We start from the raw sequence: 17580 nt of genomic DNA on the forward strand, positions 1-17580 counted from the left end.
GCAAGGGCATGGATGTAGTAGAAGAAGTAGAACACTCCCCAGTTTAAGCTCCCCACCCTCCATCACCACAGTTACTTATATTCCAGCTGAGCCAAGGAGGGGGAAGTTAAATAGCATGAGGAGGCAAAGAGGGGGGAAGTGTTTAGCTCCCCTCAGTCATTTCCCATTTTCTTCTAAAATCTAGACCTCGTCAACCCCCAATTTTAAAAAATGAATAATGCAAGTGATTTCCACAGTTTCAGTTTTATGGAATTCTTGCCACATTGACTCATCTGCTATGACTGAGTCTTGCATGTGGTAGAGGATTCTGGGAAATATTCCAGGGCAGTCTCTTGATTTCCGAAGGATGCAGGCCAATCTTGTTGCAGGCTAACTATGCACTACCTGAAGTGAGGGTGTGTCCTTGGAGCAGACTCAGCACCCCACTTCGCTGGGACCTTTCAGTTTCAAAATAGAAAGTGGTGAAGGAAGTGCCCCTCCTGGGTTTGGTTTTACATTATCTCCAGATTGTAGACCTGTTCTTTGATTCTAGACTTGTTCTTTGAGTTAAGTCTTTTTATTGTATTTAGAATATTCATTTTCCCATCACCTTCCACACAAATACATTCATGCAACCAAATCATGTGTTTTTATGAGTATTTGAAGCACATCCTTTCTTTCTTCATCTGTACTCTATATATGTCTAAAAGGCCAAAATTCCTTCCTCCTTTCCCCTGTCTCTGACCTGAATAAGCTCCATATAAAAATTAAGGCAGCCAGAATTGGGAGACAGAGTTGTAGAAAGAGGAATCCATCACTTCAACAGGACTGCACCTGGGTAAGCTGGAGTTCGGGTTGGGGTTGGGGAGAAATTCAGTTCAGTTTCCATTTAAAGGCAAACTTAATTGAATTTGCAGTATCTGAAACAATATGAGAGCTGAAACACAGCCACCCTTTGAAATTTGTCTCTCTTTGAATTTTTCAACACAGTTGAATTTCCCATTGAATTTCTCCAGCTGTGTAAGATGGGTTAAGATCACTGGGGGGACGGGACACACCCTGATAATTCCAGTGATTTTCATTCAGCACATGCAAGGCCACCTCTGTCCTGCCTCTGCCATCTCCATATCTCCTTTTTTTTATTGCTAATGCTAGTGGGCTACCCAGGGAACAGAGCAAGGGGGTGCGGTGGAGGCGGTGCGCCCCAGGTGTCACCACTGAGGGGGTGACCAAATGCCAGGCAGCACTCACCACAGGGCCTGCAGCATGCCCGAGCCACGTGTCTTTCCTGTGAGAAAATTGGTTAATGCACATTGCCAATGGGCACTGCTTTTTATCTTTAAACTGTTTAGGAGTACTCTCATTTCCCTACTCATATTGAAATACAAATACCTGACTGACAGTTGCATCCAACTAACTCATACTCAGAGTAGACTCCTTAAAATCAATGGACTTTCATAAAATACTAACCTGGGTCTGTTGGTTTTGATGGAACTATTTTGAGTATGACTTACAATCCTGAGAGAAGTAGGACATTGATGGAGAAGTGTGTGGCCATGTGGAACTCAACATCTAATTGTTATTTTGTCAGACCTTGCAAATGGTTTCCTTACCTGGGAAATATAGGAGCTCCACACAATGCTCATAAGGGGCCCAGTCGTCTGGTGTGGTTGGGTACCAGGATTTGTAACCTTCGTCGAACCTGTAGACTGATCCATCAGGCCACCTCCAACCCCCATTCTGCAAGATAGAGAAATTATAGATCATGTAAGTAAGGAAATGAGGAGCCTGGTGTCAATATTATCTGGATATGTTGGTCTGTGGGAAGGTAGTGCCAGCTATGAATGAGACAGAGGAGGATCTGCATTGAAAATAATATTGATGTAGCATGTGGGGTTCATTCTTGGATATTATTATATACGGAAGGAGTGGTGATGTTAAGGAGCCACTACTCTATGACAATGACTTGGAATAGAGGAAGTGAAAGCAACTCACGTAATGAAGCCCAATCCATACGTTGCTTTGTTCTTGCTGGGATGCGGAGATGTGCTTGGCAATCAGGGCTGTCTCATCCACATTAAGGATAGAGGCAAGGTGGGCCCTATGGCCATAGCTATGGCATGCAGTCTAAGAATGGAGAAAGAATGAAAGACGTTTTGTCACAACCACCATCAGAACATGCTTCTTTATATACCACTTTTACAAAAAGTCATTCCCAAAGTGTCTCACAACACATCAGATAACAACAGTTCAAAAACCATATCTCACTAAAAGGAATGATGCAGAGTTGGAGCTTTCCAAATGTGAGCAAGTTTGTGGAATTATCAACGTTTTTATTTATTTTTCTGAAATTTGACTTTCAGGAGGCAAGTCTTACTGGAAGACTGTGATCAATTAGTGCTACATACCAAGTTGCCAGGCTTAAACTTTTATGCACTAATGGCACCTCAAGATCGACAGCATTTCACACGAGGAATTCAAGCACATAACAGGAAGTGTAGGTTTGCATAATTAATCCACTTAAATAAATAAATGAACAAATGTAGGAGCATGTTCTTGCCCGCTCATCTAGGATGAATGCAGGATGAGTGGTCAGTTAAAAGGTCATCTGGAGAAACCCTAAGCCGGTCTTCCTACAAACCCATTTTTTTATGTAGAACTTTTAGGTGGAAGCATTTTTATGTGGAATGTTGAAAAAGCTGCAAAAAGTTACAGAAAGGGAGTATTACATTTAAATAGAGACAAGGAAATTTCAACTTGGGAGATTTGCTTTGCAATGCCTAATTTATTTTAACTTGAGCTCTGGAACCCAAATGATCAGCACTGCATCCGACCTGCTGCATTCCTTTCACAGCACTGCAGACCACACAGCATACACTGTTATGTCACCCTTGCACTGAAAAGTTGCGGGGGTGCAGTACATACATAATGTTTGGTAAATTCCCTTTGGAATTAGGTCACTGGGTGCTTTTTGACATTGTAAAAATACTATTCTGCAAATATATAGGCTGAGCATAGGCAGAGGAGCAAACACTCCCATAGACTGCCAAAATCTGCAGTTCATACATGAGTTCTCTAGGGAGACAGCCAGAGCCATGAAATGTTTTGCAAACCCAGTCTCAGATCTATTTCAGAACTGCAGTCTATTCTACTTCCCTCTTCTCCTGGTGGGAGGGGAGGATTTGGCATAATTGTCACATTCTCAGCTCCTACGGAGACGCTTCACTGGAACATAAAGTGACCAACTCTCTTTTGTTAAGTCTGAGATGGTGTAAAGGTTTTGTTCCAGGGCAAGGATAGCCCTACTCACAGAAATCTGATAGGATCCCAAAAGATGTAAATTAGAAACATTAGAGAGAACTTTCTGTCAGCAAGATCTGTTTGACAGTGGAAAGTTGTGGCCTCTCTTTCCTTGGAGGTTTTTAAGCCAAGGTTGGATGGCCATCTATCATGGATGTTTTAGTTGAGATTTCTACATTGCAAGGGTTTGGACTAGATGACCCTTGGAATACCTTCCAATTCCACGATTCCATGATTCTATTACATCTTGGTTGAGGAGAAATATTTCTTACCTCAGCATCTTTCCATGACACTTGGTATCAAAATATCCATAGCAGTTGCCCTGATTTTGCAGCCAACCATCGGGACAGGACAGGGCCTTGGCTCTGAGGAGAAAGGAACGAAGCAGTAAGAAGGTTGTTCTTTATGTGAAATCTCATTTTAGCTAGACTGCTAAAAGGATTGACTGCTTTGAGCAATCACAGATAATTTTGAAACCAATGAATCTGCATATGCATTTCTACACACTGTATCCTAGTCCTTGCATTTCCCTTCACATTACTTGGCTGGTGAACTGCATTGCCAATCTGAAGAACTCCAAGCTGTTTCACAAAGCACCCTCTGGTGGCAAACGGAAAGAAAGCATTTACACACCCACTTTACTTTCCCCCCAGGTATCACTTTCAGGCGGCGGTCTCCCACGATGATGCCTTTCAAGGGATCTGGCCTTGTGCTCCTCACCTTTCTGGTGTCTGTTCTGCCACTGGGAGCCTATTGTGTACCCAACTATAAGACATTCCTAACCCAGCACTACGATAATCCCAAAAGCAGTGTTGGAAATCAGTATTGTGACGTAATGATGAAAAGACGTGGACTGGACAAACCAGCATGCAAGGAAGTGAACACCTTCATCCACAGCACCAAGAATAACATCAAATCTGTGTGCACTGAATCTGGAGGGGAGGATTATGGGAACGGGCTGAGGATCGCTCTCCGCCCCGTCACTGTCACCACCTGCAAGCACAAAGGCGGCTCAACTCGCACACCTTGCGAATACTCTGATAACAAGTCATCCAGATACATCGTCATTGCCTGTAATGAGAATAAAGAGCCTGTGCACTTTGACGAAAGCATCATTGTCACAGTGTAAGATTTCCAACGCCCAGATCCAAATATTCAGCTTTTTAACAATTATCCCATCCCTTGCAACTCCACTGAAAACCCCCCTTTGCTGCCATTCTGTCCAGCTCTGCTTTACTGCAATTAAAAAATGAACAAACAAAACACCCTCACCCATAGTGGCAACCAAACCTGCTTTGATTCTGTTAAACCAGCAATGTCTGTCACTATTAAACTGAGGAGAAAGTTGCATAACATTTGATGTGTGTTTAATTTCATTTCCTTTTCTTTTTGCTATTGCATCCAAGGGAGGTAATGTGGAATGCAGTACTGCACTGTCCGAGATTTTCTTCTGTGTTTCCGCACACGAGAGTGGTAGGCTACAACCAAATCAAATCATGTCTTTATTACAGTCATAGACCAGCGTAAGGAGGGAAGGGTACAATCATTTAAAATAAAAAAACGTTTTTAAAAGGAGTTAAAATAGAAAGTATATATAAAAGTCTATCAGAATCCAAAAGAAAATAAGAGAGTCTAAAAGAAGGGTTAGGAACCAAGAGTGAAAGAGAGTAAAAGGTTAGTATATATAAGACTATAGCTGTCAGTCTACAGAGCACTCTAATACGAGTGTTCCTTATATCTAGTTTGTGACACAGGTCATCATCCGACTAATTTTGAGCAATGCTGTGCAGAATCCGGCAACGTATGTTGTAGCATGATTGGTATCTGAAAGTGGCAGGAAGGTATAGAATTGTCCTGTGCGCCCTGGGTACTTATGCTGAGGCATCTGATCAAGGCCTGTATTTTAAAAATAAGCTTAAAGATGTTTTTATGCCAGGCAGAAGACCAGCTGGGTTTGGCATATGTTTATCTTCCTGGACAAGGGCCCCCCTGATTTATAGCAGGAGCCAAAATTCTCAAAGTTGTAAAAAGGGAATTACAGGCTGAGAGCAAAGGTTACTAGGTTACTGACCCTACAGAATACAATCAAGCTGCAAAAGCACTCATTGTTTAACAAAATATAATACCATGTGTCTCCCATTAGAGACTAAATTTATATATGTTATGTATGAAATATATTGGCTTAAATGTAATTATGCAAAGGATTTAGAAAGTAAGAAATGTTAGATTCTTATGTTAGATTCTTATTTCATAGAATCATAGAATCATGGAGTTGGAAGAGACCACAAGGGCCATCAAGTCCAACCCTCTGCCAAGCAGGAAACACCATCAGAGCACTCCTGACATATGGTTGTCAAGCCTCTGCTTAAAGACCTCCAAAGAAGGAGATCTTTCATTGATGATGTGTGAGAATGTGAACCCAAGATCTCTGACCTCTGTTTAAAATAAAAATTTAAAACCATTAGCCATCTGTTTTGGAGGGCAATGGGGCAAGGAGGGCAAGAGGTGAGCTGGTAATTAAGGTGCCTTGTTGAGGCAAATGTAAGATATATGACTACTTATTTGCCATTTATAGATAGAAGGAAATATAGCTGTTTGTCTCCCATAAAAGGCAATAGGAAATGGGTGTATCTTTTATGATTGGTTCTAGCAAACAGCCAATAGGAATTTCAACCAGGCTGATTGGACAGAGGCAGCCAAAGGAGGAGCAAGGGGGCTGGGCTGAGGAAATATAAGTGCTGACCATCAGGGCTGGAGTGGGCAGAGCTTTGGTAATCACATACCACTGTGTCTCTCATTTATTTGTCTGACAAATAAAGTATTATTTTAATTTCTCTATTGCTGCGTTGAATATTTCATTCCAGCTAAGCGTTAACCACAAGCAGGGTGCTACAATGCAGTAGTGGTAAGATGAGGCTGGTACAAATGTCTCTATAATAAAGATAATGGAGAAGCACATGCTCTGTTGTTTCCATTTATCCAGAGTCACAGGCGCATTGTCTCTCCAGGTAAGCAATCTTCCTGTATTGGCCTTCAAGGACAGCTGAAGGGAGGGCATGACATCGAGCCAAGGTAAAGGCCTTCCGGCGCTTAGGGGCTTCAAGTTTAGCTAGATATACCATAGGGGAGGCAGAGTACCTGGAAGATTCATTGGCAATAAAAGTTGAGGTCCTGGCTAGATCCAACTGGCGCTCAGTGTCTGCAACACGTTTTATGAGAGCAGGTAGGCTACAACCATTTCCTGCCAGGAATTATACTACACGGTGGCATATGGTTATTCCAAGTGAATCATTGGGGGGGGGACATGGTGTCTGCTGGGAGATGGATAGGAGGTTTTTTGATGCTCATGACTGCAGCAAAACCAGGTTTCAGCAAGAAAGGTATAGCAGTCAAATATTAGGGTGGGGAACTGTCACCACTGCCTTTCTCCTTTTTTCCATTTCCCCATCCCCCAAATGTCTAGATTTTCTCCTTCCATTTAACCCCCACCCATAGGGTATTCACAATATAGAGCGCATATGGTTCAGCATTAATGTCTAGCAGCTTGGAATGCTTCCCCCAACACTTTCGCAACTCTGGTTCCCCACTCAGTTCTGTCCCAGTGTGCAGAGTTCATGTTTATAGACACAGTTGTTATCATGTGATCATGTGAGCCAGTTGTCATCATGTGATCAGGCACCACAGCCCCAGGGCTGCTTCTGAGCACATTCCACAGGCTGCCTAATAAATACCCATCTTGCCGTTTGTGGCTCTGTGGGTGCTTTGAGGCTGGGAGTAAATATAATGGAGAATGTAAACTCCCTTCTTTGGGGGACAAATATACCCCTTGAATGTTTATGGGGATATTCAGACCCACATGGGAATCAAGCTTCCAAGTCGGCTTGGAAGTTTGTTGGAAACAGAGAGAGAGAAATCTTCAAGTGGTATTGTTATCAATAGAACATCAACCCAAAGGTCAGATGTGTGTCTGCAGGAGGTATCCCCATGACCATTTTTTGAGACCCCCTTTTGGCAACGACCCCTGACCGTAATTGGCTAATTGTCAAGGCTAGGTGGGAACCTCAAGGTATCCAGCTCAGTGGGGGGGGGAGCAGCGAAGCCAAGCTACCTAGCCAGGAGACTCATAGTCCTGGGGGAGGCTGCACGCGACCACACAAAAGCCACCCCCCAGTTAATGTGGGGAGCAGTCATTGTGCCCTCCTGGACCCCCTCCTAAGAAGCCATTTCATTTCATTTATTGAATTTATATACCACCATATACCCAGAGGTTTCAGGGTGGTTCACAAAAAAGATCACAATATATAAAATCAAAATAAAAACAATACTGCAATAACGCCCTCACCCACCCCCAAAAGAGCCACATTTTAAAGGGTAAGAACTTTGCTTGTTCTGAGACCTGAGGACCTTAGCAAAACAAATACTTCACCCTGTAATTTTTATAATTATTGATCAGCATCACTACTTTTAAATGTCCCATGGCAAATCAGATGCCAGGCACAATATAAGCCACAGAAACAGCCCTTTCCAAATGTGATGGTCCTGTGTTGTAGTCTATATAGGCACCTGTCCTATCAACTTACATGAATCCAGTTAGGGAGGTAGATTTACTGCAGGTACATGCCTCCATGTATCCAAGTTTCCTTATAACTTCAGCCAAGACTGAAATGCTGTTAGTGACTATAGGTAAACATGATGGCTTCCAGTTCAGCCCAAGAATGGTTAGTGCACCACCTGCTTTTCCTGCTGTTGCTGATGCATTGTTCTTCTAGCAAGAGTTTGAGCTCTTGCAGATTGAGAAAAACAAATCAAACCAATTCATATGGTCCTCCAGCAGACATGATCATCGGTGAATTCATATCCATTACGATAGCAAACTTCAGAATGCAGAAATTTATGGAGAACCCACAATCCTCTGCATTATATGCTCAGTAAGTAGTTACTTATTTACAGGGAATTTTCTGTTGGGTCCACAGATTACTCATGACTTGATGAAATAAACGACTGCATCGGGTTCTGTCTTCGGTTCTCCTGTCAGCCTTCACAGGGAACATTCAGATTTTTGTCCCACCACTTGAGTTAGCAGAAATAAACTCAACATCATCAGTCTAAGGCACCATATGTGACCTAATCAAATCCCTCTATACCACAGTGTTAAAAATGTTTTTCATAGTTGTCTTTCAAGTAAGATATTCATTCATGTGAAAAGAATTAAGAAGTACATATTCATAGTCCTACAATACAAATTTGGACTTGCTTGAAATGCTATTCTACTGCCCCCACCCCAGTTAATTGTGGTGTTTCTGTATTGCTACACTGAAGTGGAACTACCTACAACTTGATATTCTTTTAGATGATACCAAAAAATCACCTTTTCATTTTGAGCCTGATAAACTGCAGTTCCCTCCTTTTCCCTCAAAGAGCAAAGCCCAGCAGTAGGGACACATTAACTTGAAAACAAGTCCCTTCATTGTGTTCAGTGGGTACAGGGCCCAAATCCTGTTGAAATCCATGGGGATTCCAAAGTGCTTAAGTGTGGCTACTAGATTGCCCCTGCTTTTTGCCCATATGAGCCCCATCCACAACCCAGCTGAAGTTTTCAAGCTACTTCAGACCCATAGATGTTGCAACCCATCCCTGTGCCAAAATTTCCTTGCAAGTAAGCCTTGTTCATTTCCATGGGCTTTGCTCCACACCCCAAACATGCATCAGCTTTTAGCCTGACAGGGCAAATCTAGGCATACCTACTCGAAGTAATCACCACTAGTTAAGTGGGGAAAGAATTAGAGCCTGACTGAACTTGGCAGGTTAACTGCTTAAATCGGATTTGCGTGAAAGGCAGTTCCACAGAGCACAATGGGATGCTTCCTCTCAAATAACTGGGATCAAGGAGAGCTTTCCTTAACACATGTTTACATGGGAATAAGCAATTTCCGATGGAAGGTTGTGTGATCACACCCTATAATCCCTTGCACGATTATATGGGAAGCGAATCCCATTGAATAAAAAAAGAAGAAAAAGGTTTTGCTTCCCAAGTTGTTTTTAGGTTTTTTTAAAAAAGGAAAGCATATCTATAAGGCTTAGATTCAAGGGCTGCTAAAAAGACATGTGTTAAAGCACACTGGTATACTAAAGAGTTGTTTCCCAGGTTGAATTGAGAACACATTCCCATGAATACTTCATGGTGGACAAAGCAGCAGAACAAGAGGTAGGCATGGACATTGCATACAAGAAAGAGGCAAAGGGAGTGTTGGGAACATGCAAAGATTTAAAGGTAAAGGTAAAGGTACCCCTGCCTGTACGGGCCAGTCTTGACAGACTCTAGGGTTGTACGCCCATCTCACTCAAGAGGCCAGGGGCCAGCGCTCTCCGCAGACACTTCCGGGTCATGTGGCCAGCGTGACAAGCTGCATCTGGTGAGCCAGAGCCACACACGGAAACGCCGTTTACCTTCCTGCTAGTAAGCAGTCCCTATTTATCTACTTGCACCCGGGGGTGCTTTCGAACTGCTAGGTTGGCAGGCGCTGGGACCGAACAACGGGAGCGCACCCCGCCGTGGGGATTCGATGCAATGATTTACTCAGTATTAAATCCCACTGTGTTGGTGATTTTGAACCTAGTTAAGTGGGGAAAGAATTAGAGCCTGACTGAACTTGGCAGGTTAACTGCTTTTTGTTTCTGGGTTTCCAATATTCAACCTCACCAATTCATTCAGTACGTTTCCAAGCACAATTCAAAGTGTTGGTGCTGACCTTTAAAGCCCTAAACGGCCTCGGTCCTGTATACCTGAAGGAGTGTCTCCACCCCCATTGTTCAGCCCAGACACTGAGATCCAGCGCCAAGGGCCTTCTGGCGATTCCCTCATTGCGAGAAGTAGGGTTACAGGGAACCAGACAGAGGGCCTTCTCGGTGGTGGCACTCACCCTGTGGAACACCCTCCCTTCAGATGTGAAGGAAATAAGTAGCTATCCTATCTTTAAAAGACATCTGAAGGCAGCCCTGTTCAGGGAAGTTTTTAATATTTAACGCTGTATTGTTTTTAATACTTGATTGGGAGCTGCCCAGAGTGGCTGGGGAGACTCAGCCAGATGGGCAGGGTATAAATAAATTATTATTATTATTATTATTATTATTATTATTATTATTATGAGCACAACAATGGATCTCCTTGAATCTACCATTTACATACTGAACATCTAATCATAATATCTTAGGAGACTGCTGTGGTATCATTAGTTTGAATAAAATGTTATTCTCCTGTAGGCTGAAACATCCAAGTGAAAGACATGCATGAATCAAAATGAAAACTTCAACACAGTTTCTTTTCTGTCATGTTTGCAGTCATTCTTTGTCTTGCAGTGTGATCCCGAAAAACTACCAGCATGTTCTTGCCTTCGTCTTTGCCATGCAAGAGATCAACAAGAATGCCAAATTCTTATCCAACATCACACTGGGATCAACATTTTATGAGAATGCTTTTAATCCTTCGCAAACTTGTTGGAACACTCTTGCTCTTCTTTTCATGGGACAACGAAATCCCCCCAATTACCACTGTAATGAGGAAGATAAATTAATTGCCGTCGTTGGAGGGCTCACCTCCCAAAACTCCATTCAGATGGCGAATATATTAAACACCTACAAGATTCCACAGGTATGTGTGTAGATACATAGATACAACCACAAGGGCAGACATAGACAGAAAACCCCCAAAAAGCATCCAGGTTAGCTTTCAATCCCATTACATTATGTTTTCTACACTTGTGTCCTACATTAGACTTGGTATGGGTACTGTCACTGTGTTAAAGCCTCCTAGCGATGTGTTGCCTACACTGCCATCTCAATTACAATTGGGATTTCAGTGGGGGGGGGAATAAACCCATAATACTAATCATTCAATCTCTGATGCTTCCAAACCTGTTCATGCCGCAAAGCTTATAATCAAGGAAGCATGCAGCCTCCTGCTTAGAAACTTCTCCTAACCTGAGATGTAATAATGTCAGTGGTGTATACTTAGAAAAGTAAGAGCAGGTGGTTAACCACAACAATAGAGAAGTATTCTTTCTTTGAAGAAATAGATGGTCTTTGAATTCTTAAAAATATAAATCTTTTCCCTTTAGCTCAGCTATGGCTCCTTGGATCCAGGGCTGAGTGACCAAAGGCGCTTCCCTTCCTTCTACCAAATGGTCCCCAATGAAGAAGCTCAGTATGATGGCATTGTCTGGCTACTCAGGAAGTTTGGGTGGAACTGGATTGGCCTCCTTGTTTCAGATGATGACAGTGGAGAAACCTTCCTTCGTAATCTCAGACCAAGGCTTTCCCAAAATAATCTTTGTATTTCTTGGACACTGGTGATCCCACTAGTGACATTTTTTTTACCTAAGGAGCTACTTCTAAAAAAATTGAATCCCATCATGTTTGCTCTCACAAGGAGGAAAATGAATGTGATTCTTGTCTATGGAGACAGTCAGTCTCTAGAGGGTTTGAGACTGGTTTTAATCTCCCTTGAGGTTTTCTCTATGTACCCAGTGGAGAGGGTGTGGATTACAACAGCTCAATGGGATTTCACTGCAGTGCTGGTTGGAGGCAAATTTCCTTCCATATCCTTCAATGGCACTTTGTCATTTACACTCCATTCAAATCCAGTTCCAGGGTTTCAGGACTTTCTACAGACCATAAATCCATGGCAGCCAAATCTTTATTTCATCCAGCAGTTCTGGGCCAGTGCATTCCTCTGTTCATTCCCAGATCACAGTCTAATTCACACAACTCAGGAACCCTGCACTGGGAGGGAGAAGCTGGAGAAACTCACTGGACCCATGTTTGAAATGGAAATGTCCAGCCAGAGCTACACCATCTACAATGCCGTCCATGCAGTAGCACATGCTCTCCATAGCATGTATTCCTCAAGAGCCAAACAGAAAGTACTGGGTGAGAGACAGATGCAGCCAAAAGTTCAGCCCTGGCAGGTACTGTCAACTACTCTCCTCAATGTTAGAAGCACAGGAGTTATTATTAGTGGTTCATATGTTTCACACCTGAGCCCTGGCATGGAGGAGAGGCCTTGGGGATTTTGAGTGGTGAGCTCTATCATTGGGAGGGACTTGATCTCAGTTAAAGGCCACATGCTTTGCATGCTGCACATTCAAAGCTCTTTAAATTAATCCATCCAGGATTCTCCTACTTGGGGCTGCACAAGGATGAGGGGTGTCCTCTGTTATAAGAACTGGGTTGAAACCTTGGATGTATTCCGAATAGAACTGTGGCAATTCAGAGTAGACAGTTCTGGGCTACAGAGAACAATGGTTTGACTCAGCACAAGGCAGTTTCAGGTGTTAATGGAGGAGGTTTTTGAATTACCCAGAATCCATGGCAAGTCGAAAAGCATACCAAGTCATGTCTCTTAGTATTGGAACTGGAAAGGCTTACAGCTCAATGGCAGAACATCTGCTTTCATTCAGAAGGTCCCATGTTCAACCCCCAGCATCTCAAGATCATGCTGGGAAAGACTCTGAAACCCTAGAGAGCCAATAACAATCAGTGACTGAGCTATTTAGGGCAATGATTTCACTCACTGTAAGGTAGCTTTCAGTGTCCTATAACATACTGATGAATGGTAGTAAAAAGCCAAAGGTCCACCTGCCAAATGGAAAAGAGAGAGTGTATTAGCCAACAAGGTCTGTGTCTTTTTTCCTCTTGCAATCTAGCTCCACTCCTTCCTGAAGAACATCCACTTCAACAACAGTGCTGGGGAAGAAATCTCTTTGGATGAGAAGGGGCAGCAGGCAGGTGGCTATGATCTCCTCAACTTGGTCACATATCCCAATGAGACCTTCCAGAGAGTCCGAGTGGGGAGGGTGGACCCTCAGGCCCCCCCAGGAAAAGAGTTCACAGTGGATGGAAGTGCCATCGCATGGAATCCCAAGTTCAAGCAGGTGGGTGGAACTATTTTTTTCTTTTAATCACCATCCATCATCATCTTTAATGAGAAGATCAGGGGATCCAGGAAAACACAGATGGCTACAAAGGAGAAGTGTGAGGAGGAAAGCTCTAGTACTCAGTGATCAAATACCATCTTTGTTACTTTGTTCAAATTTGTTGATCCAGAACTAGTTTGAAGCTAATTGGGAGCTTAGGGTTAAGAACAAGGTCTTTCTGAGTGAGGAATTGGCAAGTGTTTAAAGCTCTTGAAAAGGGACCGTTGTGTTCCAAAATGCGTTGTTGGCAACAATCTTTGTTTCAGACTCTGTCCCACCATGTGGAGCCAGGTAGAAAGAAAATCATCTACCACATGAAGTGTGTGGTCACTAATGTTGATGGATGGAGTGCCGGTGATATCCTGTCCCACGATGTTGGTCTCCATCAGGCTGTTGGTGAGGCCAAACTCCATGCAGGCTTGGCCATAAAGTGTGGGATGAAAGCATCCAAAAGGCTAAGGAAAGCGCTGATGCTCAGAAGGCTATAGTATGCAGTGCTGTCATATGCCAGATGAAATTGATTGATTGATTGATTGATTGATTGATGGAATGAATGAATGAATGAATGAGTTTATACACTGCCATATAACTGGAGGTCTCAGGGCAGTTCACAGAATAAAATCAACATATAAAACCACAAAATACATAAAGAATACATACATAATGAAAATAAAAAACCCAATGGCCCCCTGCAAAAAACACACATATTATAAGAGGGAATAGTTATGTAAATTTCTACAGCTATGGCAGTTATGAGCAGTCTAAACAGTTAGAGCAGCAGGAATGTTCTCTTGTGCTGCTGTCAGTCTGTAACAGTATTTATCGTAGATTAAAATCTATGTAAGATGTATTAGCAATGTAAGTAACACCTACCTGCATTGTATAGTTTAATCTGAAAGTTCAAGTACATTTGGTAAGAAGGAGAAGCAGCATCTGCTGCCGGCTCCCTATTTCAGCTCTCCTCTCCCTCCAGGAGGGAATCAGCATTGGGTTATGAGGAATCAATCAAGAGGGAGAAGGTTGGCACTAGCTTCTCTTTGCCATTCAGACATGTGCTGGGCTGGCCAAATGGTTAAGTGACAGCACAAAGCATCTTTATCAGGGGGCCTGATGCTTGCCCAGGGAGCAAATGCTTGACAGCCATCCTCTAAATTCAGTCCTGTGACCTTTCTACTTCAAAGCGGACATAGATGACAATAAGATTTATGTAGAGAAGCAAGCTTATTCCATTCAAAATCCCTTGCTTGTCATTACCATTAGATGCCGCCCATTTCCACCTGTGTTGAGAGCTGCCACCCTGGACAGAGTATGTTTCCACAGCAGGGAAAGCAAATCTGTTGCTATGACTGTGTTCAGTGCCCTAAAGGGAGGATTTCAGTCCAGAAGGGTAAGTGAAGGAGCCCGAGTCAACTGGAATTCCCATCTTCCTCTCCAGCAAAGACATTCATTTCTTTGTCTTATTATGTCTGCTTATTTTCTGTCATAGATGCCAAGCACATGTGTTTACATGTTACTGATACATATTGTCCTTTCCTCTCTCCTCCCCTTTGGATAGCCATTCAAGAGTATATTGTGTGAAATAACATCCACATGGGGGTAACCACCATTGAAATCAGGATGACATACATCTGGGAAGAAATAATTAGGATTGCACTCCACAGATTCGCTTTTTGTCAGCATTGAACCTGCAGCCAACAGATTTTTATCTTCTGTGATTAACAACTAGGGAACAATTTTCTCTATTGTATCCACACAGTTTCAGTCGTTAGGAAAAGTTATTTCTTGTCAAATACAGTGGTACCTTGGGTTAAGTACTTAATCGTTCCGGAGGTCTGTTCTTAACCTGAAACTGTTCTTAACCTGAAGCACCACTTTAGCTAATGGGGCCTCCTGCTGCCGCTGCACCGCCGGAGCACAATTTCTGTTCTCATCCTGAAGCAAAGTTCTTAACCTGAAGCACTATTTCTGGGTTAGCGGAGTCTTTAACCTGAAGTGTATGTAACCTGAAGCGTATGTAACCCGAGGTACCACTATATAGATTTTCCCAGTGAGCAAATGACAGGCGACCTGGCTGTTTCATCCACTCCCAAACTCAATTACGGAAAGTGTAAAATAGAAACACTTGGGCTGCAAGCCTTGAAATGCAAAGACATGCGCCTGGATGCAGAGATAGACATGTTTAAGGGGAAAACACTGAAATCAATCAGTGTACTGCAACCATGACAAATAAATATGAATGGATTGATTAGTACAGTTGATATGCTCATGGAGGAACCATCACTTAGTTGAAAAATTAGGCTTTGGTTCATCAGCTCAGTAATATGTTTCGTGTACCGCATAATAGACGGTATCAATAATATTAATAATTATCGCTTCAAGAAATGCTGAAAGCATGCTTCTCACTTTCAGATGCAGATCACTGTGAGAAATGCCAAGATGATCACTACCCAAATGCCTTTCAGGACCAATGTATTCCAAAAAAAAAAGCTACCTATCCTATGAGGAGCCCTTGGGGGCAATTCTGGCCTCCTTGGCTCTCCTGCTTTCCCTGGTCACACTTGTTGTGATGGGGACCTTCGGTCTGCACTGGAACACTCCCATTGTCAAAGCCAACAACTGGGGCATCACCTGCACCTTGCTCTCTTCTCTGCTTCTCTGCTTTCTCTGCTCCTTCTTATTCATTGGCAGGCCTACAAAGGTGACCTGTGTCTTGAGGCAAACCGTCTTTGGCATCGTCTTCTCCATTGCTGTTGCTTGTGTGTTAGCCAAAACCCTCACTGTGGTTTTGGCATTCATGGTGACCAAGCCTGGGAACAGCCTGAGGAAATGGCTTGGGAAGAGGCTGGCAGGATCCCTTATCACCTTCTGCTCTCTCATTCAAGCTGGCATCTGTCTTGGGTGGCTGGCATCCTCTCCCCCATTCCCAGAGTTTGACCTGCACTCCCAGGAATCTCAGATCATAGTGCAGTGCAATGAAGGCTCCGACATCATGTTCCACCTTATTCTCAGCTACATGGGTCTTTTGGCCATTGTAAGCTTCTCTGTGGCTTTCTTTGCCAGGAAGTTGCCTGATACTTTCAATGAAGCCAAGTTGATTACCTTCAGCATGCTGGTCTTCTGCAGTGTTTGGCTGTCCTTTGTCCCCACTTATCTGAGCACCAAAGGGAAATACATGGTGGCTGTGGAGATCTTCTCCATCTTGGCCTCTACTGCTGGCTTACTGGGTTGCATCTTCCTCCCTAAAATCTTCATCATTATACTTAGACCTGAGATGAACAGTAGAGAGAGGTTAGTAAGAAAGAAGGATTACCATAGTTGAGAAGGTGAAAGAGATGCCGTTAGCCAGAGACCTTAATTTGTGGCAAGGAGATGTTATTTCCTTTGTTTTTATATTCCATCTTCTATGCCATCCAAGGAGCACATAATTCTCCCTCTCTTGCTATTGTTTTCTCAACAACTCTGTGAAGAAGCTTAGATTGAGAGATGGCATCAGACCCATGGCTGAATGGGGATTTGAACCGTAGTTTCGTAGTGCCTAGGACAACACGCTAATCGCTACACATTAGGCTGAGGCTATAAATACTGTTACTTACAGGGGTCTGCTTCACCAGGGTGTTGTCCAAATGGAATGTTATGTGGAAGCAATTTGCAGCAAGATTGAAAATGGAGTAGCAGCCGAGTGATTGAAAAATAGGACATCAAAATCATTTGAGCTCTTGTTAATTCGTGCTAGTTAACCATTCTGCTTACCAAAATAAATTAGAAGTTGGTGGGACATGACCTGGATCCCAGGAAGACCATAATTATACAGTTCCTGCATAATAAATGTATCTTTTAAACAAATTTCATTGCTCAAAGTTAGGATATATGTGAGAGAGAACTTTATATTCATCTGGCTCTTCTTCTTATTTTGTTTCATTCTTTTCTTTTTATCCTTTTCTGTTTTGAATAGTTTCTTTTTATTGTATTGTGAAAAGTCTGAATTAAACTTTATATGCAAAAGACGTGTGGTGTGTGTGTGTGTGTGTGTGTGTGTGTGTGTGTGTGTGTGTGTTAAGAAAAAAAATCCCCATACAAACATGCAAAGCATCAAGTGTAATTTAAATAATCTGACAGTGGACATACATATTTAAACTCAGACTTCTGGATGCTGTGAGAATATTTTCTCTGTTCCTGTAAAGGAGATATTCAGACCAGCATCCCTACTTACACCCATGCTAGATGCTCTTCAAAACAAACAAACAAAACCTGCCCTGGTGGATGTCTTTTTTCCATAAGCACCCAAGTGCTGTGAGGGGTTGTGTGTGAGGAAATTGCTGTCACCAGAAAA

At 42.8% G+C, this 17580-nt stretch overlaps 1 protein-coding gene and 1 pseudogene across 1 annotated transcript; both read left to right on the forward strand.

Moving 5' to 3' along the window:
* Nucleotides 1-3898: 3898 nt before the first annotated feature.
* Nucleotides 3899-4540, forward strand: LOC128399399 (angiogenin-like). Its single transcript, XM_053360808.1, has one exon. It carries the CDS (start codon nucleotides 3962-3964, stop codon nucleotides 4406-4408), a length of 447 nt encoding a protein of 148 aa, XP_053216783.1. The 5' UTR covers nucleotides 3899-3961; the 3' UTR covers nucleotides 4409-4540.
* Nucleotides 4541-8115: 3575 nt separating this feature from the next.
* On the forward strand, nucleotides 8116-16569 carry LOC128398915 (vomeronasal type-2 receptor 26-like; annotated as a pseudogene).
* The last annotated feature ends 1011 nt before the right edge of the window (nucleotides 16570-17580 follow it).

The sequence above is a fragment of the Podarcis raffonei genome, chromosome 13 (assembly GCF_027172205.1).
Source record: "Podarcis raffonei isolate rPodRaf1 chromosome 13, rPodRaf1.pri, whole genome shotgun sequence".
Classification (NCBI taxonomy): domain Eukaryota; kingdom Metazoa; phylum Chordata; class Lepidosauria; order Squamata; family Lacertidae; genus Podarcis; species Podarcis raffonei.